The sequence below is a fragment of the Neopsephotus bourkii genome, unplaced genomic scaffold, assembly GCF_033783945.1.
Source record: "Neopsephotus bourkii isolate Nb327-2 ecotype Australia unplaced genomic scaffold, CSIRO-AGI_Nbou_v1 NB_1634, whole genome shotgun sequence".
Taxonomy (NCBI): domain Eukaryota; kingdom Metazoa; phylum Chordata; class Aves; order Psittaciformes; family Psittacidae; genus Neopsephotus; species Neopsephotus bourkii.
This window is the reverse complement of record NW_026902109.1, coordinates 6,655,456-6,682,922: the sequence shown is the minus strand read 5'-3', so window position 1 is coordinate 6,682,922 and position 27,467 is coordinate 6,655,456. Positions and strand designations below refer to the sequence as shown.

Below are 27,467 nucleotides of genomic sequence, written 5' to 3'. Positions count from 1 at the left end.
TTATAACTACCTGACCCCTTTCCCTGAATGTAAGTATTTCAGCCATCTGCTGAGTCAGACAATATAGCATTCTGTGCTTTCGGGAGGCTGTGATGGTTGCTTAGACAACAGTGACATAATATTTAAGCATAACGGCTCTCAAGAAGATGCTGTCCCCTTCTCCCTGGATGACTTCTCTGAAAATGCAAATCTAATATGCTCTTAGAAAAACAAGAGAGGGATGACAAGGGTTTATATCACCATCTTTCTTAACCATCTCCCCGTTTCCCACTTGATAGGTGAAAGTATCATACATTGCTCAGGAGTCTTGTAAGATGTGCTAAAACTGCAGGCTAGCTAGATACCTGCCTTTATAGAAACAGAAGACAAAGTGCCTCTTTTTATGGTCAGTGCTTATTTAAAGATTTAGACAACTTTGTGGCTGGGAAAAGTGTTGCCATTGGTCGATCAGCATCCAGAAAGGCCCATCCAAGATAAATCTCATTCCTGAGCAGAACTGAAATCAGTGCTGGCTGTTTCCTCCTGCAAACCTCATCTTACTGTAGCAGGAAAAAACTTCAATTGAAGACTAAACTGTGCAGTGGAGTCCTCATAAACGTATCACTTCAGAGCATAGCTAATACACCATCAGCTGATTTTTATATAGATATATATGCAGTGTATGCGATGAGGGTGGTTTTCCATGTTTACACAGTTATAATTATGAATCACGTGAAGGTTGTACAGTGGATTTCTTTAATCTTCTAAAGGTTTTTTAGTCATGTGTCAGTGTATACCTGGTTTTTATTTATTCAACATCTGTATTCCTTTGTCATCTTGTTGATAGTGTTTCTCTAGAAGGACTGCAGCAGTTGATACCAACTGGTTATAAAGGCTCCTTCAGCTGGCAGAGCTTTTGTTAACAAAAAAGGAGAGGGGCCCTTTTGTCACCTGCTGCTTCAAAAAAAAACCCAAACCCTGAACTGCCCACAACTCACAGTTTTGGGCAAGTTTGCTTAAGAGTGTGTGAAAGTTTGGCAAGGTGCATTAAAATCCCAGAGCTGATGAAATTGTTGGGTGACCTCTCGGTGGCACTGGGGCAGATGACCTCTTGTGTTAGCAAACAGCCAAGTTGTGGGGAAGACAATCCTCTCTGGAAGCTGGCTGGGGTTGGGGTCCTCAGAAAGAAGGGGCTGAAGCTACCCGCTGTGTTTTGCTGGGTCACAGTGGTTGTACGATGAAGTGCCAGGGTGAAAACATCTCTGGAGATATGGTCTGTTCGCTAGCAAGATCAGAGTTGGCAGTGGTGCTTTCAGGAGGACCATGGTCTGACCTGTGACTGGTGTGGTGTGTGAGCAGTTGGGGAGAACATGGACGGTTGTCTCTGAATTGGGCACAAAATGAGCAAGAGCTTAAATGATGAGTGGTAAGAGAGAGCAGGTCTTCTCAGTCCCACTGTGTACAGGGTAAGGCAACCTAAGGCAGGCCCCAAAATATATAGGGTATATTTTTGTTTGATTTTTTTTTGTGGCTGAAAGTGGGCTGGTACATATTTTCCTGGTGCAGCTGTGGTGATCACTAGCGGTACAAGGGGAGGACACAAGGCCGGTGCTGGTATGGAGGATGGCTGGGCACTCCCAGGCTCTGGGGAGCTACTGCCGCCTGGCCTTCCTCACAAGGGGCTCATCCTGCAGCCATGTTTTCTGCACGCCAGGCCTGGCCTTGGCCCTACTTCCTTGGATAGAACCCCAAGATTCCACAGCAGAGACAAGCTCTTGCTTTTGGGGGAGTTGATGGCAGTGGAGTTGCAGTTACAGCAGGTGCAAGGTGGGCTTTCTTGTCCCAAAAGCCATAAAGCAGGCACTGCCATTGCTTGGTAGTGGCACGAGACCCAGCCTAGCAGCCATGAGTGCCAGGCTTGTTGTCAGCTGTCCTCCTGAGTTGATCCCAGATGATGTGGGACCCAGCCTGGTGCCCCTAGGGACATGACTGTCACAGGAGTGATGGGGATTGGTCTCCTGGGGACACAGCTGCTGTGGGGGCAGTGCCAGCAAGGGGCCATTGCCTAGCACAGCCTGCATCGATGGGGTTCAACCCACAACCTGTGTCATGGTGCAGTAACAGCCCGAACTTCTGTATTTTATATTCATGCGCTCCGCTTGTATGGTTAGCTGCTCTGTGGTGCCGTTCTTGGTGCCCCTTTGCACCACGGTGGCTGTGTTTAAGAGTCCCAGTGCCATTTTGTGAAAGGCTGAGGCAAGTGCGTGATGGTCTTGTCTCAGGATCTTTTCTCAGCATCTTTTCCCAGCTCTTCACGTCAGTGTGGGGATGCTACACACCACAGGTTTTCATGGCCATGCCACTGCCACAGAAAGCACATGGCTGGAGTAAGTTTGCCCCTGCCTCTGAAAGCTGCTTCTTCCCATGCCCCTGCCCCTCCTATTTCCTCTCCATGGCAGCCTGGGCAGAGGCAGCAAGTGAGCCAGCGCCACTTTACCCTTCGCTCCTGTTGCAGTAGGGTTTCTTTTTTATGCCCCTTCCTTTCTTTTTCCCCCTGTGTACACATCGTGTGCGTGTGTGTGAAGGTTGTATTCTCGAAAACAAGTTTATTCATTGATGATGTAATAGTGATTGTACTTTTCTTTTGGTTAATAAATTGTCTGCTCAGCTTACTTTGTATGCCAGCCAAAATTAGTCATACCAGTTCTTGGAAAGGATATGAAGAAACTGGTAATTGAAATCATAATCATTTGATCGTGAAAGCTATTTGGAAAATAATATTTTAACCAAAACCACATCTGATATCCAAGTCAGGTTGGTTTGGGTTTAGGTTGGATTTGTTGTTTTTTTTTTTATACCGCTGCTAAACAGATTTCTCTAGTGTTGAATATTAGAAATTGTGTAGTAGCTGGTGACTGTATTCAACATCCTAACAGAGGATTTCATCCAGAAATTGCTGAGACTGTCTGCAGGCAGGCTGGTATTTATATATATATGTATTATTTTTTTTCCATTCTGACATTTAATAATCACCATGTAATAGCTATAAAATGCATAGCAACTACAGCTTTTTTATTTCAAATGGATGTTGTAATGAAATTGGGTGAAACCATCCATTGAAATTGTAGTACCCAATGCTTGTTTACAAAGTATTGACGTTTGTCATAAACAGAGATTTAAAACATGACTGTTATTGTTTGTTGTTCTGTGGAAGCTCTTATGCTGTGCAGTGATAAAGGAAAAGATTTTATTACAAGCTTGCTTAGCATATAAGCATGCCATTCGTTTCTGACCAAATATTTGTTATTGCACTAAATATAATGAAGGTGCCTGCTTATAAAACGATTTTGTGTTATATAAGGGAGAATGCAATATCAGATCTGCTTTTTTTACTGGAGGTACTTCAGGTTTTGTATTGTGTGTAACTTGTCACAATAAAGCTTTTTTTTTTTTTTTCCTATTGAGCAGTATTTTATTTCCTGAGGAATGTGTTCAGTGGAAAAAAAAAACACACAGAGAGAATAAATCGTGCTTTTCTCTTTGTTTAATAACTCAAAGAATTTCTCTCCCTTTGCAAATACTTGTGTTTATTTGAGAGAAAAATTGGATTCTGGTTTATTTATTTCAAGAAGCTGTAACCTTATTTAGTGCTAGAAATGTGCAGTGTGCAAGGTGTGGTCTGCACCGAGCTCTCATTACAACATAAATTATTTCTGCTGTTTTAACTAAAAAATCAGGAGTATATCTTTCTGGATATGTGTGTATGTTTGTTTATTTTTGAGGCTTTCTTGAGCTCTTGCTCACTGGAGTCAGCTATAAAACATTGTGCTTATTCATCATGACTGAGAGGAGTTGATTGTTTCCTGGAAGGTTAAAATCCAGCAATTAGAGCTGTTTAATTCAAGTATGTGTTCTGGAGGCTAAACTAAGTTTAAGTGCTTTTCTTAGAATGTATGTTTAAGAAGGGAAAAAAAAATACAGTTCTGATCTTGAAAAAGGTTTTAAGAAACATGAGAATGTGCAAGTTTCTTTTGGTGGGAAGCACATAACATTTATGTAGTATTTCTTTTGGGATTACATCACAGTTTTATTTAATTTTTAGGACAAAAGTTAAATTCAATATTTGTGTATAAGCCAAGGGAAAATGTACCATAAACACAGGAATTTTCTGGTGAGTCAGAGTTCCAAGAATCTGAGATTTACTTAGTCCATTTATTTCAGGACTGGCTATAACCATTAGTCATCCAGCCATGAATTTTTACATTTGCAGCTAATTGCACCTAAAAAACAAACTTTCCCTCCAGGCCTTGCGTTATACAGAATGTGATTTGGCAACCGGCATTTCAAATGCCTTTTAGGATCAGTGCACTGGTCCCAGAAATTGTCTTTAGATCATGTGTATTTGCTACAAGTAAACAACTAATATTTCCACTTACGTGGCAGGAGGAATAAATTAAGTACTAGCTATTCTGTATTACAGAAAAATTAACCTGCCAATAGCAAGATAGGCTTTTCCAATAGCCTATGGCGGGGTGGTATTACGGGTTTATCAGTCATCATGGAGCCTTGCATGACATGTTATATTTTCATTTGACCACTTCTTGCAGGATGAAGTTATTGCTGTTTCAGAGAAAGTTACTGTAAAGCTTGAGGACTTGGCAAAATGGGCACAGTCCGATTTCTCCAAGTGGAAGTGTGGTTTCCGGGCTGAGCCGGTCAAGCTGATGGATGTGGGGAAGAATGGGCAGAAGGAAGCTTTGATGAGATACAGACAATCCACGCTCAACAGTGGCTTGAACTTCAAAGACATCCTGAAGGAAAAGGCTGACCTTGGTGAGTATCCCATACTTTCTCCCATTGGGAGGGGCCTGTGGGTGGACATCTTTTGAAGACAGATGAGCCCAATCCTGCCAAGCCGCTGCCAGTTCCCAGGGTATATCTGTGCTCTGGGTGGAGGTGTGGTGGTGAGGTACCCGAGCAGTATGGGTGGTGGTGAGCTCATCACTGGCTCCTTTGAGATTAGCGTGGGGTATCTGTGATACCTGTCTGCTCTGTAGACATGTCCCTGAGCACTAAGGCTCAAACCCTGAAGATGAGCATGCAAATAATTGTCAAGGGCTCTCCCTGAGGCTCTGTAGGAGGAGTGATCAGGTCAGAGCTGTATACTGTGGGGAGAGGAGCCTGGAGACATCTGCCTGAGGCCTCCTCTGACAGGCAGGCCTTTCACTTCTCATGTCCCTCCTTCTGGAAAAGTAGTTGTAAACTGCTTCTGGTGCTTCTCCTGCCTCCATGTGGTTGGTTTTGTGTCTCGTTCAGTAGGGAGATGTCCCTTCCGTAGCTTCCTATAGCATGTCTGTGTGAGGTTTATGTTGCTATATATGGCATAGGCCTCTGCAAGCACCTCACTGTTCTCTTCAGATAGACCTGTGCTTTCTGTCCCTGTCGTTTTTAGGGAGGAAAATGGTAGCACTGCTACTTTGGATGTTTGCAGACAGGCTTGCAGCTCGGGGGCTGTTTTGGTGTGCAAACACTCACATCTCTAAAATCCAGGGCCCAAGGTCTGAGGGAGGTGGGTCTCCTGTTGGTAAATGTGCCTGTTCACGATATTAGGACCTTAGATGTGTAATAGCTGTCAGAGATTGCACTTTGAAGTGCATCCCAGGGATGTTTCTCTGTTGTACCAAGCTTTTAACAAATGTTCCAAGTTTGAAGAGCATCAAGTTTAGGCCTTGATGAGTGGAAAGGTAAGAAATTAAAAGCTAAGGGTGATGCATGTGAGGAAATGCTTTTGTACCTACGTGAAGAGGAGAGGGAGGGCCAAGTTCAGTTTTATAATGGCATGACTGTGTTGGCATCGAAGCCAAGTTACACTAAGCTAAAGATCTGTCTTGGAGGATTTATCTTCTGCATCTCATTTTTCTGATCTTATCAAATGATGACGTGATTCTGTCTATCTCACATTTCACCATTAGATATGTAGGTTGGAAGTTTAAAGTACGATTGTAAGTTGATCTGATTTTTCTCCAAGAAAAAAAAACCCAACAGAACAACAAAAACATGCAGTTCTTTCTCTTTTCCTTTGCTTTTCTGTGTGGTTTCTTCTGGATCATAATTACATGTAGTAATTTTCTCTGCTATTGCCCTGGCATCTTCTTTACGTGTTGCATTTATTTGCATTTGTTTGTTGTGTCAGAAGAATCTTAATGTTTTTCAGACAGAACTTTTGTGTGTTAGTGTTTTCTTGGTTTTGTTTGTAACAAACAAAAATCCCTCATGGTAAGTTATGAAATTGCTGTTATGTACTGTAGGAGCCAAAGAAAATTATCTTTAAGCCTAAAGCTTATAGTCACATGTTAAGCCTTTGAAAGTAGGGGTTATACTGAAAACATGTATGGAATGCAAACTATATGGTATAATTTTGATAACCCACATTCTGATGTTACTCATTTTCAGTTGGTGACTCTGGCTTTCCTGTTGTGTCTTTTTTTGTTGTTGTTGTTTGGTTGTTTTTTTTTTCAGTAGAAAAGGGTATTTTAACTGATGTTTGATTATGATTACTTTTTTCTCTGTCGTGACTGGTTGGCAGGAGTGAAACTTGAAGGTTCAAGAAGACCTCTAGCTGATTAGGCACATTGATACAGATAACTGATCTAGCCTATTAGAGGCAATCAAAGAAATTTCTTAAATCTAGTACTGAGAAGTTTTTTTTACTATTTGAGAGACACAAGAATTTAAGCATATTTTGTTTCCCAGATCTGAGAAAAACTCAGAATGGTGATCGTCATTGCTTGTGAAGCAGCCCTACTTGGTTGTGTCCTGTAGGCAACCCATGAGCTTTAGTGTTTGACTTAACTATGGGATGGAGGTTTATCACCCACGAGGTGAAGAAGATTTACTTCTCTCATTCAGAGTCAAGGTTGGCATTGTGCTCTGGGAACTGTCATCTCCCTACCTGTAGGGAAGGGCAGTAGCATAATGTGCAAGTGTCCAAGGCATACAGATGTGAGCTTCTGGAGTTGTATCGTCTCTGCTGTCAAAATGGTGGGTTTACTGCCTGTTACAATGTGTGCCCCCAGACCTTTTTCAATACTCTGCATCTTGCCAACAGAGCAACGCTCAGCTGTAGTGATCAAAGATTTATTAGCAGTAACTTCTGCAGTAGATGTCTAACACAATGGGATGGGGTTTTTTTTCTCTTAAAATGGGATTGTAAACTGTGAGAGAGTGCAGTGCCATGTCATGCAAAGGTCCTTCTGGTGAGAGCATCAGTACAGCTATATTAGCAAGGCTGGTCAAAATGGAGAGGTGGCCTGCACATACACCATTTCTCACCACCATAGGACGGTTCCCCTCCCAATCGGTTAGTTACTCAGTGATGCATGAATGGGTATGTTTTATGAAGGGCTTCCTCACTGAGCAAAGTCGGGTGGCTGTGACAAGGCAGACCACTCTGTACAGAACTTGGCTCGGAAGGGAAAAATTCCCTTCTTGTGCTAGTCTGGCAGGCAATGCAGGAATCTGTAGTGATGGCCACATTTAACCCTGAATGTAGATGAGGAAGTTTTGGAACCAGGTGTTGAAAAGGCCTAGATAAACAAGGTGATTTCCTGGACCCCTTTTTTCCTATGAAACAGCATGTTTCCATTAGAGAGAAATCCTGTGAAGGTGAGTAGATTCTGACATTCTTCCTACTAGATGTTTTTGAACTGAGCTGTAGAAGGTACTAGGAAATTATTTCCCTATCAAAGAGCTCAAAAAAACTTTATAAAAGAAATAAAATCAGTTTTCATACACTATCCAGGAATGGTGCAGGGTGAAATAACCCAGATGAAATGAAAACATGATTGATACAGAACCACAGAAGTGGCACTGTACAAACATATTTAATTAAGCACATTGTTCCTGGGAGCAGGGTAGCTTTAAACAATAACCAGGCAAAGACTGAGCAGTGTATACTCTGTGCCATATGTTATGTGGCACTTGGCTTAGCCAAAACAAAGGTGACACCTGGTTAATCCACAACCTGGAGAAACCAGTGCACCCATAATTGAAAGTTGACCCTAATTCAGACTCAGTAGTTCTGTCTTCTTTTTTGTTCTTTTTTTATCTTCTTCTTTTTTTTTATTTTTCCTCCTCTTCCCCCCCCTTGTCTTTTTTTCTCCTTTCTTCTTTTCTTTCTTTTCTCTTTGCCTTTCTTTTCTGCAGTAACAGATATTTTTGTCTGTAAAATGCCATTGTTTTTATCACCAGTGAATTATGCAGAACTTTTCCTTAGCACTGTATTAAATAAAAGTTCTAGGAATGGCATATTTTTTGTGTGAGCTTCAAGTTTTCAGCCTGAAAAATGATTCTAAAGAAATACTTCTTTCTGCCTGTTGAGGTATTTATGTTACACATTCTGTCCCTTTCTACAAATACGTCAGTATTGAGTGCTGGCAGTTTATGTCTTAAGACTATTTATAGTTTTCTGAATATTTCTTTCAAATATTGAGAAAAATAAAAAATAACAACAATGCAGCATATAAAAATAGAGTTGCTCAGGAATGTATTATTCATAATGAACACGAGAACCTGTTTTTCCGGAAGAATTGGTCTGATAAAATCATTCACTACTGAGGTAGCTAGTTATTTATTTTTGTCTTTAGAATTATTTAGGGGATTTTTCTTTGTAATAAATGGACTAGTATACCCATATTTGGTAAACCAGTGAGAAGTCACCAAATGAGGAATTATTTCATTTTACAAAATCTTTAGCAACTAAGCAATGTAAACACTGTCGGTTAAATATGGCAAAGTTGCATATTTGTATTCCTTGGGCTATAGTTCGAAAAAAAATTCAAATTATTTTATATAACACTGCTTCTTACAGACTTCCTTTAAGTGAAGTATGAAAGCTGCAGTGTAAGCTTTATTGGCCTATAAATATGTCATTATAGTTGGACTACATTTATATGCTTTGGATTGTTGTTTAAGCCAAGAAAATATGTCTCTACAGGTTGACTTTTTATTGAAACCCTTTGAGGCATACAACAGAATGTATTTTAGGCCAAGGTTATTAAAACAGCATTTTCATTTTTGCAGCAGACTCATTGTCAATTATGCTGCCACAAACTGTCTGTGGATAGGCAGTTATGAATGGTTTCATCTCTAAATGTGTCTTTAGAAAAAGAAATAAAAGATAGAGGAGTCAGAGCTGAAATTGAGAGAAGAGGCTAAGGGGAAAATGACTGAATTTAGTGTTCACTGGCTCTATTGGTTTGGGTTAGGCTGGGCTGCAGTGCGATGCTGCCTGGGTTTAGCTGAGCAACAAATGGCCCCTGTGCCTGCACTTGGTGGGGAAGGTGGGAGCTCCTGCTGCCCTGGGCTGGGCAGTCTGCAACCCTCTGGTATGTGAGTCTGTCATGACAGAGGTCTAGGTTTGGTCCCCATACTGTCATTGCCACTCTTTCTGTCCATCCTCTATGAGTCTTTATCATTCCAAAACGGATGGTTGAGATTGTTACGCAGTGGATACTCCAGTTCTGCAGTGGCAGCATTAGTAATGGGGATGAGCAAGTTCTGGTGCTTACTTAAGAGGGTCATGCTGCAGTTATTGCTTGTTTGTTTGGGTCCATTGAGGGGGAAGCGAAAGAAAATTTAGCAGTGAGCCCTGTCCTGTCTTTCATTCTCCACCCCTCCACCCCCCACATTCGGGGGTGTAGATTCTGGATCTCTTGTTATCTGGAATCCAAGAAAATCAAGTACGCTTCTAGCTGAGGTTTATATTTTATCAGTCACCCTTTTCTAATCTATAGGTGGTGTTCCATCAGTTGTTTCCTACTTTGCTGTCTTGAACCTTCCAGCAGAGCTTGCTAAGCAGGGGATGGATGCTGCAGGACTGGCTTACCCTCTCATTTCCTTCTCTTCTTTGCCAGTCTCATAATTTGCATAGCTTCACACAGGAGATGGCAACTCCTCTTTGGATCTTGTGTTGCTGTATAAATTGGCCAATCTGCAATGGATTGCAGAGAGTTTGGAAGGAAAAGCAGAGCAGGGATGAGCTGTCTTGCAGGAAGGTGCCCACTCCTCAGTGCCTGGCCAGCCATGGTGCCTAGCCAGCCATGGTGCCTAGCCCCAGCAGGCACTGGGCTGTGGCACAGACCTTCTGATTTTGCTTGCCAGTGGCCTTGCAACAAGCATGACTTCTCCAGATGAAGATTATCAAGTTGTAGTCAAGTCATAATATTATCAAAACTGATAATCTGCAGCTGTAGTGTGCAAGAGACACTTGTGATGACTTCTGAACTGATGCTGACTCTCCTTTTCCATCGTTTGTCGTGTGCTGCTGAGTTCAGGCTTGCCTGGCTTAACTTGATGCAATAATTTTCTGACCAACTAATTGTTAGTCAGAGTCAGAGCTACTTTGGATACTTTGTGCCTAAGTCATGCCTCTTATTCTCTTCCCCTCCCCTTCTTCTCTGTCTGACTCTTTGCCTCTTCCATGTGCCCTCCTGTCCCCATTGCCCTAGCTGAATGCTATTTTGGTCTTGATAAAACTCATGTAAGTGTCCCATTATCCCATTTTCCCCTCTCTGCCCTTGTGCACTGGATGTTGGTTTTTGTCTTGTGGATCAGAGTGACCTCTCTAACTCATTTTAACTAGCCCAATTGATACAGCTCTTTTGCCATAGATGAGGCTATTACATGGCTTGTCTGTTGTGCTCCACGGAGCCTGAATGGAGGAGGATGGCTCCCTTGGAGAAAAAGGAGTGTGGCCCGGCATTTTCTTCTGTGTTTGTGCAGCTCATGGCACATGCCAGCACTGCTCCAGCAGAACAAGAGCACCAGCAGGCTGCGAAGCAGCACTGGGAGAGGGCCTGTGGAGCAGGAAGGCTTCCTTTAGTTATATATCTTTTGTTTTAATTAACACTTACTTTTAATGTTAGCACGTTCGGGATCAGAGATAATCTAACGTGCTGACCAGGCAGACAGTTTTGTCTGGCCTTGCATGAAGAGGGCAAGAAAAATGTTTATTTTTTTCAACCGGTTGGTTTAAGATCACTGATAACTTGCTGGCTTCAGTGGCTGCCTGCCTTTTAAATGCTAAAAGGTGATGCTGTTGTTAGGTACAGTGTATCCCTAATACTCCTGTGATAATGACTTCTTTATTATCTGGAGGTGGTAGCAAAAATAGGTATTATCTCCAGTATCTCCAGTAGCAAAAATAGATACTCTCTCCAGTAGCAAAAATGCTATTATCTCCAGTAGCATTTTTGGGGTCCCTTCCTTCTCTTGAGCCACTGCTTCTTCCCTGTGCAGCTTCCCCAGCTTCCCTGGGAGGAGGTTGGTGGGGTTCTCAGGAGATTGTCCATAGCCACCTGGTCCTTTCTGAGGCCATGTGTTTGCCTGAGCAATGCTGTGGTGATTTAAGTGCTGTTAATTTCTTCCTTTCTCTGGGGATAGTCTACTTCATTACAGTGGAAGTGTATGGGGGTGACAAAAACATTTTAATATGCAGTACTGGCTATGAAAGCCTTTCATTCACCACTGGACTGTGTTGAGCCATTATCTGTTTGTGGCTCTTGAAAGGAGTTTTAACACCACACATCTCAAACTTCAAGTGTGCCTTATCAAAGAGGTAAAATTTGGATTTCTTCTCAAATTTTGACCTGCCTTTGAGATCTTATAAAAGGGGGTGGTAGTGTTGCCCCTGGGAATTGAGGAGGTGGGTATTTTGTTCTTTGAAATGCAGAACATCTGCCAAGAAATGTAAACAAAATCCCACGTAACTTCTCTCTAGGTACCCCCTAAATCACAGTGCCTGTTCCCCACCCCCACTGATTCCTGCAGCAGGAGCAAGCTAACATGATTATCAGAATTGTGCTGATAGCAGTTGTCACTGTGTCAGCGTTTTCAATTATGAATTGGTATGACAGGGCACTTTGTCGCTGGTGTAGAGCACAGCCATTTGCAATTTCAGTTCTGGTGTATTCAGAAACATCAGAGAAGGAACCACTGCTGCAAAGTGAGAAGAGGAAGAGTTAAATTTTACTGCCTTGTGAAGCTAGAGGGAACTGCCCCACATTCTCCTGAAGCTGAAGTTGCAGACATTTGCACCATCAATAAAAGTTTTGTTGCAGCCTCTGGTTGGAAAAGGAGTAGCCTCCATAATTGCAAAATAAGTAGATGAAAAATAAGGGCCGTTCACAAACAGTGTCAAGGCAGCCAGTGTGGGACAGTGTCCCTTTAAAAATGTTTGACAGCTTTTTTTATTTTTGTCTGTTTTTAGCACCGAGATTGACCTTGCCAGGCTGTGTAATAACCCACATGTGTCTGCTCTCCAGGATTTTTTCCCTTCTAGTCACTGTTGGATCTTGCATTTAATTCTTACTGACCATGAGGTTTTGTTCCAGTAACTGGAATTATGTGCCTCCTGGTGCAGCACTGCTGAGCTCTGAATCTGACTTTATCTCAATGTCTGCCTATTTTTTTTTTTCCTTTTTTAATTCTTATTTAACTTTCAAGTTTAGAGGGTGCCGTTTTCCTCCCCAGCCTTCCCTCTAATTTCCGTCCCTGCCCATATTGTTTCTGGGTCCCAGGGGGACCCAGTTTGGGTTGTCTATTGTTTTGTACTGTGCTTCCCTTACCCACTACCACGGAGGGAGGTGATCAGCAGTCTCTGTGTGCCACAATTGATGGTTAGAGCCATCAGTCCCTCAGAGATCATCAGTGCCTTTTTTTCCTGCATTGTGTCCTTTCCATGCAGCCAGCCAAAAATTGGCTGAGTACCAAGATCTATAAACTGAACACCTATATAACATGGTATGGTTGGGTGGGCCTTGAGGACATCCTCTTTCTCCTGCCTGGCTGCTTTCCTGTGTTGTAATTCTGCTCTGCTAGAACCCAGGACTTGGAGTCCTCTAGTTAACTGACTCTGAGTGCTCTGTTAATCAAGTTGAAGCTGTCTTCATACCAGCTCATGAATCATTCTGGCTTGTGACCTGTGCTGCAGTGCTGAGATGCTCAGACTTTTCTGTGGGTGCTGTTGACACCATGGCCAGACCTGGGTGTCAGTTCCTTTCCAGTGGGGAGGAGAAAAGCCAGACCAGACTTACTCACGACCTCCTTTCCAAGTAGCTCTTCTGAGTTGCTCTTCATTAACTCCCATGCCCTGAAAGACGACTTGCCATTTGTTTACACTTGCACTGCAGCACGCCTGGCCTGTCATCGTCTGTCTTCCTAAATATCTTATTCTGGTTCTGACTGCTGTGTTGCAGAAAAGCTAGTGCTTGTTCTCTGGGATACAGTATTCATCTTCTTATCGATGACCCATCTTGTGCTATGGGAGTTTGTCAGAGCATCCTGTGTGCATCTGAAATTGAAGGAGGAGACATGCTTTTTCTCCCCCTTCTCCTTTTGTTCGCAAAATCATTTTCTATGACAGGCAAACAAGAGCAAAAGCTGGGCTGCCCCCAAGCTGTGTGGGGCTGTAATGCCAGTGAATGGGTATGTCAGCATCTATGGGGTCTTCAGCAGGAGGATGTGGAGTTTTGCTTGGGCAGGCAAGGGAAGGTGGGAGATGGGTAGGCTAGAAAGAGAAAAAGAAGGTGTTGGGCAACAGTGTGGGAAGAGTCTTGGCTCCAGCAGCTGAGTGGGCAGTAGCAAACCTTCCTTCTCAATATGGGCAGCCTCGGGGGTCTCCCACAGCATTTTGTGTCACCTTTGTGAGCACCTAGAGGGGCTGTATGAGTACACTGGAGAAGAGTGTGGTTCTGGCATCCTTGTCCTTGTTAAACTGAGTTTTAAGACTCGGTATCAATATTCCAACCTTCTTGATTCATGCTTATCTTTGCTGGTTTGGTGATCCTTGCATGATGAGAACACTGATGAGGATATGTGGGAAGGGAAGGGTTAAACCCAGTATATCTATAAATTTGAGTGCAGTTTGTGGGAGTGGGTGATAGAGAAAGCATATATTTAAAAAATGTAGTAGCATGAATTGTAACTTACTGGGTAGGTTTTGTATTGGAGAGCATTGTGGCATAGCTTTTTTTTACTTCATTTAGTAAAATCTGTACCATGTAAAATAAGTTCCTTCCTAATCTTACTGCTAATAATAATTTGCATGTAAACATGAAACCTCAGCACTGTAAACCTTCAGCTTAGGTCTCTCTTGCTCTATTACATTGTGAAGGACAAATGGTTAACACCATAAAGAAGCTTTTTTTAGTGATATATAATGTGTATTATTTTAGCAGGAGTATATTTTAGCAGCTTGTGAAAAATCAAGGTGAATTTTTATATCTGTGCACCGCTGCATAATTAATGTATGTAGAAGCTGAAATTCAAAATAAGCTTCTGGAAGAGCACACATTTGATTTTCCTAAACATTTAAATATATATATCACAGCCTCATTTTAAGATGCTGGTTAATGACTTTATGAACATGTTGGCAGCCAGAGCATTACATGTGGTTTGAGAAATGTGTCTGGATATGCTTGGTAAGCAGTATTGTTCTGACAGTGTACTAAAGGCCATCTTCAATTTGACTGTGCTCTGTTTTGTTATGCTGTGAAAGAAAAAGATAATTCAGCAGAGCATTGTGCTGTCGGCTGGAGACGCCACACTTCAGAATACAAATACTACTAAGGATAAATGAATCATTAAAAGAACAGTAGCATAAAATATCTGATGAATGAACTCCAGGAGTCTCTGCTGGAATAAATTTAGCATTCATGGACAGTACCATAATAAGTGAAATAATAGTATCAGTTCTACATTCAGATGCCAAAAACATTTATGGACCCAGAATAATTGTGAATTACAAGGCTATAAATACATAGAGGGGATTTGGTGATATCATAATAAACCATGAGAAATTCGCTAGGCTGGTTTCTAATGTTACCAGAACCTGGAGATATATTTACAACCTTGTTCACACTCCTGCAGTTTTAGGGGGCAATTCTCCTCTCACAAGACGTTTGACATTCCCATTAGTGCCAAGGGGAGTTATGCATGTGTGTCATGAGTGGAATAGATCCACACATGTTGTACAATTCAAGGATCCTATAACAAATTGAAAATCTAATTTAAGAAAAAACTGGGAAATGTTCCCTCTCATCTTCCTCCAAGTTCCTCCATGTCCTGTGCTGCTCCTGTGAACGAGGCTAGTGAAGGGAAAAGAGGTAAAGGATGACAAGATTCCTGATTCTTTAATCCACAGCTGCATAATTTTTTTTTTTTTCCACACTTTATTACTGAGAAACAAAACAACCAAAGCTCAGATGTTCTGGTCCCAGGTTTCTTTAAAGTGCAGGCTAATGCATTTTAAAAACATGTTGTAAATACCCAGTGAAGGGTGGGATTGTCAGCCTGTCCACCAAAAGGAGATTTTGCTGTTGTGATACCAGATCCATGCCTGATAAGAACAGTTAATTGGGAACTGGGGCTGAACCTGACGTGATATTCAAGAGGATGTTCAGCTTTCAGCGTGTCCCGCATCACCTGTTTGTAATTAAGCCTGGTGTCCTGTGCCTTCCTGAATTGGGGCAGTGACAAGAGTCTCCGCAGGTACTTAGTGTCGGTTCACACATCTCAATATTAGATGGGTTACAGCCCCTGCTGCAGGACCCCCTCCTCTCACCCCCAGCCAGCTGTACAGTGTTGCTGTGCCTCATCCTTCTTGTAAATCATCAGCAAAATATGCATGTTCAGCATGGTGCAGAGCAAGTCTGCTCAGTAATTCCACATTCCTTAGTGTTGCAGGAGTTCTCTTGAATGACCAAGCTGCAGTCTTTCTGCTCATCCTTCTTGCAGGTTTGTGCTCCTGGCTGTACACCCAGGCCTTCCAGGGCATTTGTGGCATTTGTAGTGGGAAGGGTGTATGGCTTGGTTGACAACCCCCCACGTGATTCCTGTTTTTTGTGTCTTAGTAGACTAACCCCCTGGTATCAGCAGATGAATCACATCTTGAGGTACATCCTGGATCTTCTGTTCTTGTAAACTGATGAAGCGAATGGAAGATAATTACAGGACCAAAAAACCAACAACAGTGAAGTGGTCATCAGGAAGAGGGGGTCCTTGGCAGCCTTGTGGGTGACTTGTAAGCTTTACTGTGTGTCAGTGATAGGTCCTCACCCCGGTAGTCACTGAGCCTGAGTTTTGTTCGATTGCTGCCAGTTTATTTCATTCTCTTTCTCTCTTGAATTCATGCATGGTTTTGCTATGGCAAGGTCATGGGATTATTGATTATTTGTTTTAGTTAACTGCTAGTGACTTTAACTTGGTATTCGTAGCAGTATCTGTGTGAACTTTCATGGCAAACCCAGTAGACAGGGTGTAATGCAATCTTAGTGCATGCTTTTCTCTTTAATTATTTTTAAACCACAGTCTCCGCTTTTCTTTCACGCTGAGTATTTCCAGATTAAAAGCTTTGTGGGCTGGGAATTAAATGATAAGGTACTATAAAAATCGACTTCAAGAATCTTGAATGTTTCAGCTCCATCTTTATTTTTTGTTTCCTTGCTCCCTGAATGACCCTTATTTGTGACAGTGTTTGTCACTATACACTTCTAGTTTTGTTGCATAGAGAAAATAGTCCTTTCACACTTGTGATTTTAGCCCTCTGTTCAGATACTTAAAAATGTGGCCCCATAAATTCTGTGGTACAGTAAAAGAAAAAGCCAACCCAAATAATTTTGGCAGTTCAAATGCAGAAACTAAAAATAATTTAATCTGCAGTGTGAACATAGTTTCATATTTATACTAGCATCTGGCCTCAGGAATTGAATACTCCATTCTTTAAATAGCTTCACTCTAGCTCTTGAACGCTTTGTGACTAGAACATTACCCTAAAGTCATACACCTTGTTTACATATTTCTGTTAAAAGGCAAAAGAGCTTACAGTACTTCAAAACATTGGTACAAATTCCCTCCTCCCCTCGTGCCTTGGAAAAAGAGAAGTTAAAAAGAAAAAAATGAAAGAGTGGTCTGAAAGTGCGTTTTAAATTTAGTTCTCTCAGTTTGCTGCTGGGTACATATTTTACTGTAATTTGTATAAAAAAAACTGGAAGAAAAATTTTCCAAAGAAAATGTGTGCCATTCCAGATGCCCAACAGTAGTCAAACACAAATTTATGTGCACTTTATTTGTGTGTTTGTTTTTAATCTGGCAAAGGTCTTTGTCTTTAAAAACACTTTGCCTAGAGGCAGTGGATCTTTTTTTGTTACCCATATGGTATAAATAAGGAGTAGGTCCCTGTGAAGGAAAAATATCAGAATAATGTAATAAAAAGGTAAACAATATAAATGGGTGGCTAATGATTAGCTTCTTGCAGTCTTTAGGGACAAAGTATCTTTTTATAGTTTTATGATCCTTGCCCAGCCCGACTTCAGGAGGGAATTGCATTTTCAGAATTATATATTTGCAACTTCAGCTGAGCTTTACAAATTTAGTAGATCCCTATTTAGTGTCTGTTGGTGAATGTAAGTCCAGCCTAATAGTCTTATTGCTACTTTTTCATTCACATGTCTTGAGGTGAACCTAGGAGCAGAAGAGAAAATATCCCATTTTTAAACCTTAATCCAGAATCCATTCCTATGAGTCATTGAAACAAAATCGTAGTGGTTTGGCTAAAAAAGGCTTTGTGTCCAAAGGGAATGTTCCTTAAAATGCTGGCACTTTTGCCACAATGTTTCTTGAATCTGTTTTATATGTTGTCTTTGTGCTATTGTAAAACATCAAAGATTGGATCCCGTAGTTTTGTGTGTGGGAGGCTCCTGGTATTTCAGTGGACTGGTCAACTTGCATAAGGGCTTACTCCCTTGAGGTATTCAGCTCCATCATCTGCCTGCTCCCCTCCTCCCTTAGGGGACACTTCCTGCTCAGGTAGGGGGAGCTTGAAGGAGTATTTCTTTTTATTGTGGTAACTATTCAGTGTTGTACCATGGGCTTAGGCTTGGTGCTATGATGCTTGGTAGCAAACTTTGCAGCAGTGTAAGTGGCAGGAAAATCAGGTTCTGTCTGCCTTTGTGAAAAACTTTGAGGGTGGGTTTGTTGTTCTGTTTTTTTTCTACCCAGCTATTATATCCCTCAACAGGAAAGAGCCTCTGGGATAATCATCTCACTTGGGTTTTGGGTGATCAGTGCCATTTTCTGTAGGCTTCAGACTAGCCTGGGATGCGTGAGAATGTCAGTGCCAAGGCCATACTCCACCACAGCCATCAGCTTTGATCCTCCCATGATGGAGCAAGAAAGAGGGAGCACAAAGCTGGGATAGGAGCAGGGATGAGGATTGCTGCAGATAGCAATAAGGGCTGCTTCTCTACATTGTCACTAGGTTTTTTGGTATGTGTGACGTGATGTTTTTTGTTAGCCTTCCCTGCAGGGAAGGTTGGTGCTCAGTTTTTACTTTAATTTTTAGACCTGGGCCCTCTGACTTGCATAGAATGAATGTGAATGGTACAGGATTTAGCCTTTGGTCATTTTAGGTACCATGTGATTCCAAGGCACAAATCATGATTTATTGGGTAAAGCCAATTTAATATCTTAAAAGCATAGAGTAGGAGATCAGATGTGAGCATAGCAGCCTTAAAATTTATTCCCTGACAACATACTTAAGAATGCAGAGGTCTGTATGAAATACACAGGAAATGAGGCCAATTTTGTCCCTGCTCTTTTGACAGCAGGGTGCTCAGGAGAGAGTGCGGACAGGAATTTGTGTGTTTGATAAAAATAAGCATATTTGCACAAGTGGAATAGGAGCATTTTTCACCCTCTGCTGCAGAAACTCTCTTGGTAGTTTCTCTGCCTTTTTGAGAGATTTTTAACTGGTCAGACACTCTAGCAAATCCATATATGTTAATGTGAAAAGTCATTCCCTCATCTCTGGTCAATTGTGTACGCTGTTTGCACAAAGCAGTACCCCTTTGCCTTATCTGTTGGCTTGGGGCAGCACAGGGACCTGATTCTTCACAAGCAGAGATAAAGTAAGGCTGATATTCTGTATTAAAAACTTTATCCCTCATAACTTGTAGACAAAGTCAGAATAACAGTAAGAAAAAGTTTACATACCTTTTACCAGTTAAGTGTTGCTCTTGAAACAAGAAACTGTCAAGAACGCTGAAGCATAGTATATGGCTGGTTTGCTCAAATAAGCACTTTGCTTTCTACATTTTAGGAAAACAGTGCAATTAAAGTTCTTATTTGAAGAGGAAGATTGTAACAGTAGTGCTTGGAAATTTTACTGTCCTGACTCTGACAACATTTTGAGTTCATTTGTCTGAAAGCATCATTTATACGTTGCTGGGCATTTTTACATATGCAAATTTCTTACATAAAGTAATGTAACATTTCTTGGACAGCAGGTATTTTTAGTTGGGCATGCAACTAAGGTTTTACAAATGTTTGGTGGGGTGAGTGGAAACTTGGAAAATAAGCTATGGTTCAGTTTTCTCTTGTTTTTCCAGTGGTTTTGTCACTTGTGCTTCTTACAGTCACAGCATCTCCAGCTGCAGCACAAGCTCTCAGGAAACAGAAGTCTTTGGGCCCAGTCCCATAAAGTACTGAGTGTCACAGATGGTATAAGGAATGCTCTGAGCTCGTTGAGGCTGACAGGACACTTACTGTGCATCACTGAAGGTTATCAAGACATGACAAAATGGGATAGCATTCATAGAGAAAATGGAACTGCAGTTTCCATTTTGTTGCTCCATTTCCTTTGGAGCATGTTTGTGTGGATTGCATGTAGGACTGCGTTTTCTCTGTGCCTTCTTGAGATCTTTGCCCCAGTGATCTGTAAGAATTTCCTGCCATCTCCATTTCCCAGTCAGTTCACTAGCCAAATTATCCATACTAAAATAGGACACAAGGCTCCTTGGAGGAGTAGCTACAACAATTTTCTTTGTCGTGTGCATTCACCAGAGGAAGTGATACCAGTTCCATGCCAATGACTGCTAACTCTGAAGCCAAGAAGCCCTCTCGTGTCTGACAGCCTGAACACAGAGATCATATTTATACCAGAGTGAATCCTCAGTTTCATTTGGTGCAGGAACCATTTTGGTATCTCTGCCTAAGGCGCAGAGGCATCATGGTATTAGCAACAGAGGTATGGTAAATCCCTGCCATTGCATTTTCCATTTGTAAACTTGTAGGGATAACAAGTACCTTATGTTTGCCATCCTCACAGCTGTTGATGGCTCCCTCCCTGGTCAGAAAATCTATGTGTTGAGCACAACACGTTGCAGTGACAGTCACTGCTAGGCACTCTGAAGCTCAGACTATCCTGCCAGTGCCTCAAAATGAATGTCTTGAGGTATCGTTACATGTTGCTGGCTAAGTGTTGGAGACCTTGGGTAATGTACTATTCCAGTATAGGAATCCAAAGAGCAGCAAAGAAGAAAGCTTCTCCAGTGTCATTCCTGGACTTGTTTATGAGGTTGGGAGTTTGGGAGAGCATTTTTTCAATCCCTAACTCTGTTTAGCTGACAGAGTTAAAGCTTCCTTGTACTATCAAGTGAAATGGTGTGCTGAACCCAGGATGTGTGGCTTGACAGCCATAGTGAAGACCTCACTGTGGCACGCATTGGCTAGAGTAAGAAAAGATCAGTATTTGCCCTTCCTCTAGTAATTGTGACTTTTCCAGATTTTATTCTCTGGACACTGTCACTGCCTGTTTTTCAAAGCCCCCTGATAATCAGTCTTGAATTACAGGGGGGCTCTAGTGTTCCCAGGCTTGTGCTGGTGCATAAGGAAGCAGCCTGTGAGCCAGGAACAAAACGCTTTGCATCTCTCAGAAATTCCCATCTCATTTGCATCTGGCATAAATACAGTTTATTAAGTTGCTCATCATGGACATCATGGTTACCATGCAATAAGTAACTATTTTTTTGCATGTTCTTTTCTTCCTAGACATTGTAAGCATTAGTGGATCAGTTGAGTACAGGCAAGAATGAATAAATGATAGTGAAATGTTACGGGTCATTAAACAAACAAACAACCCCACCTTCATTTTATTGAAGTTACCTATAAATCATCAGTTTTCTTCTTTACAGCTGGTAGACCTGAGGGTCTGTGGGAAAGATTGGGATGTTAGCTTAGGCAAGTTAGATGGCTTTAAGCAGCTATGAACTAGTTTTATAGGGCTACCAGCCTATTTGGTTTACAGAAAGTGAAAGTTGAAGTAGGTCCCAAATCTGGTTTCTCACATGCAAGATCATTTTGCTACCCATGACTTAGAAATCAACAATGAATGTATAAATTACAGTCAAGAAGAAAAATCTGAATTTACTGTAATGTGAGTGGAAGTTGAATAATTCCCTGAACTTCAACTGGAAAAAGAGAAAGAGATCACTGAATTCTAAAACAGCCTTCAATATAGACAAAGAAAATGTTATTTTAGTATAGATTAAACTTATGACTAAGATATAGAGGGATTATTGTGTCTGTTTCAGATGTAATTTCATGCCTGAGAATTTACATTGAAGCCAAACTGGTCTGGATCACATTAGCGAGGGCTGTTTTGCTGTCAGTTTAATTAAATGGAAACTGCTGGCAAGGAGTCCCAAGTAGTTTTATAGAAGCAATACTATTTTGTATGTTGGAAGAGGAAACTGTTAGGTCTTCCAGTTTGAAAGGGACACAAAAATGAAACCTGTGATTCATTTTTTATTTACAAACTCCCAAATATATGCAATGACCTTAGTGATAAATTAACTGCAATTACATGTTATATGTAGTGGGCTCTACAATAGCTGCAGACTGTAGTTACAAAAAACATGATCTTTGACAGAGAGGTTAGAACATGAAGTTTTTCCAAACAGTGCCTAGATCTTCAAAAGTATTCATGTTTCCTTCCCTGTTTCATGTGAGTAGATTGACAAGATGTGTGGTGGGTGTTCTGTTTGCTCACCACAAGATTGTTGTCAGGCAGGAACCCCCCAAAACAAAAAAGCCCGCCCTTCGGGAACATTGATTTATCTGTTAACTGTGCCTGGCATGCTGCCTTTTGGCTTTGATTTCAGAGAGAAACATATTTGGTTACTTTAATAGGCAAAAGAACTGAACCTGACTTGTAGGGGAAAAAATTGTTTTCTTTCCCTTTTTCAGTTCTGTTTATCGTATCCTGACGTTCTGTATCGTAATTGTGCAACAGTTCCAAGTTGGAGTAAAGAAAAGTAGAACTGGATGTCAGGCTCCATCAGCCTCATTATTTGAGAGCCAGCTTTTAGGTGGCTCAGTGGGACTGAAAATGAATGTTTATACCGGTTAATAGCAACCCTGTGACACCAACTTAGATGGTATCAAATGCTTTTTTGTTCTTGGGAATTGTTCACATCACATATTTATATATGTTGTTTTTATTTATACTTGCTTTTATCTTTTAGAAATTTTTTTGCTGAGCTTGAGTTGACTTGCTTCTTCACCCCAAATCTGTTTGTTCATCCTTTTTTTGCTTCTTTCACATATATTGAAAGAGAAGGGGGGTTTCTTACTGTTATTCTTTGTCTGAGGAAATTCAGGTCTTACCTATTTTCAGCTACTTCATGATGTCACAGTGTGAGAGTAAAAGCTGAGAATTTCAGAAAGTGAGGGGTTTAACCATGTTTTACAGTGACTGTATATTATTTATTTTGTATGTATGTACATATAGTTGTCTATGAATGTGTTTATACACACAACTGTGTACATTTCTGAACTCTGATACCCATAAAGCACTTGGCCCAAAGTGTATCTTAATGAAATTCTCCACATTCTTCACATAAGTATCAAAAGTAATGAAATACATTGTTTGAGATCTGCAAAGATCAAAAGAGAAAGGAGAAAAAGATATTTAAAAAAAACCTGCGATAGCAGCAAGAAAAACAGAAGAAGAAGGTTCTTGGAGATCTCCATCCCTGTGAATGCAATGTGGGGTTTTTTCAGTGAAGTTGTAGGAGGAATCCATGTTTTAATATTAACTTCAGTTATACTGTAGCCCAGTGCCTCCAGTGAGCATGAAGCTCTGCATGGCTGGAAGGTAGGTGGAGATGAGATTTGAAGAACTGTTGCGTAACTGTAGGTGAGGGGAGGGAAGAAATGCCTTAGCCAGCATCAGTGCTTTCCCCTCTTAGAGTAACTAACACAGTGCAGTCTGTCCCAGAGCACTTGGTGGGGTTTTCATATGCTGGGGGAAGCACTGGAGGGCACTCGTGCTCATCTCTGGTCATCTGCCTCAGCTGGGCAGTGGTCTCCAGAGGGCTAGCTCCCGATGGCAGTTGCTTAGTAGTAATTAAAAATCAATGAACAGGCAGAAAACTCTCTTCAAATCCAGGGTCTGTCCATCAAAGTTTTCCCCTGGCTCTCACCGCTGTGTCCTGGGGGTAGAAAAAGAGCAAGAAAGGGTCAGTTAGTTTTGATCCTGACTGTGGTGAGGTAAGAAGTGCAGAGAGGTCGGGGAGGAGTTAGTACATTATTTTGTACAGATAAGCAGCAAAATAATTCACATGCTGGGGCAAAGAATGCTCAGTTGACTCTGCTTCCACAGCAAGGAGGCCCTTTAGCTACCTCCCTGGAGGGTTTCTAGCACGACCAGCTGGCCCAGCAGCAATGGCAGGACTCAGCCCCTGAACCTGTGGCCCAACAGGCATTTAGAGGGCTGCAGGGAGCTTGGGTAGCTTTGTTTCTTCCAGCCGTGGCTCCCTATTACCCTAGACTCAATGGCTGCAACGCAGACACAATCATCATACTACAGAGTTGTGGAGTTTGTCAGTGCAGGCCTGCTAGTTGTGTTGGAAAGCTGTAAGGAGGCAAGGTCTTTCAAGGCAACCTAGGAAGGAGAAAGGCTTAGGCAGTTGTAGTAGTGGTGGTGAGACTCAAAGCTGGGAAAGACTTCCAGTCTCTAGAAAGTGAAATGAGATTCTTTACCAGCTAGTTTATTTTAATTTTTCTTTTTCTGTTCTGCTTCGTGACAAAACTTCAAATAATTATGTTGATTTATGATTACAGGTATTTTAAAGCTGCAGTATGCTGAAACAAAGCAATGCCAGCTTATTGTTTCTGGCCCTATCCAATTATACAATTGAGTGTAGGCATGTAATAATGTTATAACAGAAATATCCATCATGATGGATTGAATTTCATGAAGTATGATACCAGAATATTTATAGCTCCATTCTTAAAGCCATTTTTGGGTCAGAATATGCCTCTTTGGCATGGCCTTAAAAACCAGGATAAAATCTAAAACTTTTCTGTGTATGGCCCCTACCCCAGCCTACCACAGCCCATTGCCTACATGGGGAGGGGAGTGTAGGTTGATCGTAAGCAGAAAATGATAGAATAGAATAATTATTTCCGCTAGAAAATGAGGATTCGCGTTATTTTTACAGTTACACAGAGTCATTATTTGACTGTGCCACTGTAATGAAACAATAAAGATCATGCTTAATTTAAGTATCATCTCCCAAGAGACTTCTTGCTCTCCTTCTACCATTTTGACTATTAAAACAAATTTAAATTGCTGGTCTAGTTTCCCACTGCTTTTTAGAGAGTGGGCAAAGTCTCCCCTCCTCCCAGCTCTGTTCAGATGCAGACCTTTGGCATTCCAGAAATCTGACCTTGTTTGTAGGGAATAGCTCATTTTTCTATAATGTAATATGAAGCACTCCTGTGTTTTGATTCCATGAACTACAGAGTTTAACGTTCCAGCTTGCCATGATAAGGATATGATCTGATTGAGATAGAAACACTAAAGGAAATTAGCTATTGTACTATTCTTTAACATATTGTTTGCCTAGCAGTTTCGTTTAGAATCATTTGGAATAATCTCAGAGTACTTTTCTAAAAGGATTATTTTTCCTTTTTTTTTTTTTTCTTATTTTTCTTTTTTTTTCTTTTTTGGCCTGCATAAAAAGTGGGGCTTTAAGATATTTCTCCTAAAATAAATGTGAGGCCGCCTCATTTATAGTCAGCATGCCTTGATTACTTGCAGACATGCTGGAAATTTACATGCGCTTTTCTCCATTATAAAACACTGATCTGTTCAGATCATTAGCTCCCTCATGACTAGAGTTTGGCAGCAAGCCAAGCCAGGCTAAATCTGTAGCTGTAAGTCGTGAGTTGAAATAGCAGAAAGTAGATTTGTAACTTAAAATGTGTAAACAGTTTGGAAAATGAAGTAATTTTAGAGTATGATTGATTGCCTTAAGATTGCACTTTAAATTAGCCTAGGATCTCCGATGCAGATATAAGCACTAACTGCTCATTATATATTTTCACTTTTCTTTGGAACAATGGCATTGTTGGTAGGCTTCTAAACAATGTATGCTTCTCCTAGAGTGACCTTTGAGGAAATGAATAGTTTTATTGTGTGTCCATTACTTTGCCTGAAACAACATTTTTGAGTTATTAATTTGGTGTGGACTATAAATAAAGGAATCAAAATGCAAAGCAGCTGTATTATGCTGCATACAGTTCATCAAACTTGTGCTTCAGCATCACCATTTGAGATTGATAATGCATTGTACAAATGATGGTTTTTTCTCCTGAAAAGTAAGTAACCTTTTGCATAACCTGTGGTTGCTGGAGATTGGTCCTTGAATCTCATAGAAGCAAAAATGGCAATTATTTTTAGCACAATTAGTCAATGTTCTGGGGGACTGGCACACTGCATTCACTTTTTCAAGGACCCTTAATTGTCTAGTTGAGTGTCAGAAATGCATCGCCAAGGGTGTCTGGAATAAGAAATGTAGAACTTGTATGGTCAGTGCTCTTGTCTCCCCGTGGATCCCATGTATGCTGGTGTGTTCTCAGCACCTATCTGGAATAAAATTGGTCCACTTATCACCCTGCATTGCAGCGTGCTCGATCCTGGACAGTGCTGAGCTCTTACCATGGAGGAAACATCACTTGCCTGCCCATATGAGCAGTAGGCATATGCCAGCATAGCATTCCCCTGGCAGAAATGGGAGAAAGTTAATCCCAGGCTCTGCAGCCTGTGACCAACAGTAGTCACTGTGGGTTTCTGGGAGGCAGGCATGCCCAAGCGCTGGGTTGTAGCTGCCTGGTGCTGGTGATTCCCAGCAGCCATGGCTGGAGATGAGGAGCTTGGAGGCATGGGAACACAATGCGGTTATGGGAGTAAGGAGTCAGTGGCATGGGGGGCTGTGGGCTGAAAGGGAAGGTGTCACTGAGAGGTACATTCAGGCATGTGAAAAACATATGTATTAGATTTGGAGTCCTAATGGTTTAGGGTATAATCTGCCCAGCTCGGTCTGTACTGGTCAAGAGGAGTAAGTAGTGGGAGCTACAGCATGCAGATGGTTCAAGGAAGTGTGTGCCATTTAATACCTGGTGTCTTGCAAGCTCTGGCTGCTTGCAAATGGTGGGTGAAACCATTTGCTGCTCTTCCCAAAGGGATACAGAATCCACCAATTTTTGTATTCCTGCCTACCAGGACACTGTGGTATCTAAAGTCACAGTTTTCTAGCATGAAACAACACCTCAGTGTGACTTTGTGGGTGTGAGCACATAACTTACGTGTACATGCAAAGCGTATTTATTCTGTATATCCAAGGACTACTGCCTGCTGTCCTTGCGTGTTTGCCATTGTAGAAATTAAGATTCTAAAGCTATTTGACTGACATTGGTGGTGGTTTCAAATCACAATAGATAGCTGTGGATGCTTGAAGAGGATATATCACAGAAACTTACAATTTTGTATCAGAGTGTGCTTTTCATCTCTCTCCTTGTTTGGTATCTGGAATTCCGTAGATACAAGGCTCTGTTTTGTTGCTGTTCTGGAAGCTTCTTTCCCAGAGAGTATTTTTTCCCACTGTTATCACCCCTCCTTGATCTTCTTTCCTCTCTCCCTCCACATTTGAAATGAAGATTTTGCACTTGTGAAAGAGGTATGGCTGAGAGGTCTGAGCACAGGTCTGGGAGCCAGGACCTGCTGAGAGCTGAGCTGTGACTCATTCGGTGGCCTTAAGCAAGTCAGAACATCTCTGATGAGGTTATTTCATATGTAAAACAAGGAAAATAATACTTATCTACCTGCTTCATAGGAATGCCCTGAGGACTAATTAGCGTCCATTAAGTGCTTTGAAATAGGGCTATCTATTATTAGAACAGGTTCCATAGTAGTAGATAGCACATGAGGATTGTTTTCTACTTGGGAGCCTTCCTCTCTGCTGCGTGTCCCATCCTAAACCAAGCACAAGCCGCCTGGTGTTTTCTGGTAGATTGGCAGCACTCTGCTGAGCTCTTCCTGGGAAGATTCACTGGAGATTGACTCTTGTTGAAAAGTTGGAGAGTTTGCCTAGAGAAAGGAGTGGGAGGATACTTGCTTATTCTTTTCAGCTCATAGGCATAACTTGCTCTGAAATCCTTTCTCACCCTGCCTCCACCTGAGGCCTTTTCAGATAATTCAGGTAGCACAGCTTCTCATCTTCTCCAGGAATGGTTTCCTGGTCCTGCAGAAGAGGAAGAGAAATCATGTATAAATTCCCAGGAGGACTGTGGGTCTGGACTGGTAG

The 27,467-nt window shown here is 41.5% G+C and overlaps 1 protein-coding gene across 6 annotated transcripts in view; it reads left to right on the top strand.

The window, feature by feature from the left end:
* Window positions 1–27,467, top strand: part of ARID5B (AT-rich interaction domain 5B) — a 124,809-nt gene that overhangs the window by 9,288 nt on the left and 88,054 nt on the right. For 5 of the 6 annotated variants that reach the window (XM_061374019.1, XM_061374022.1, XM_061374021.1 and 2 more), the window contains one exon: window positions 4,587–4,812. In XM_061374019.1, coding sequence (XP_061230003.1) covers window positions 4,587–4,812 — 226 coding nt within the window. Of the gene's footprint in view, window positions 1–2,769; window positions 2,794–4,586; window positions 4,813–27,467 lie in introns of those variants that run through there. The other variant, XM_061374024.1, reaches the window with a different exon arrangement.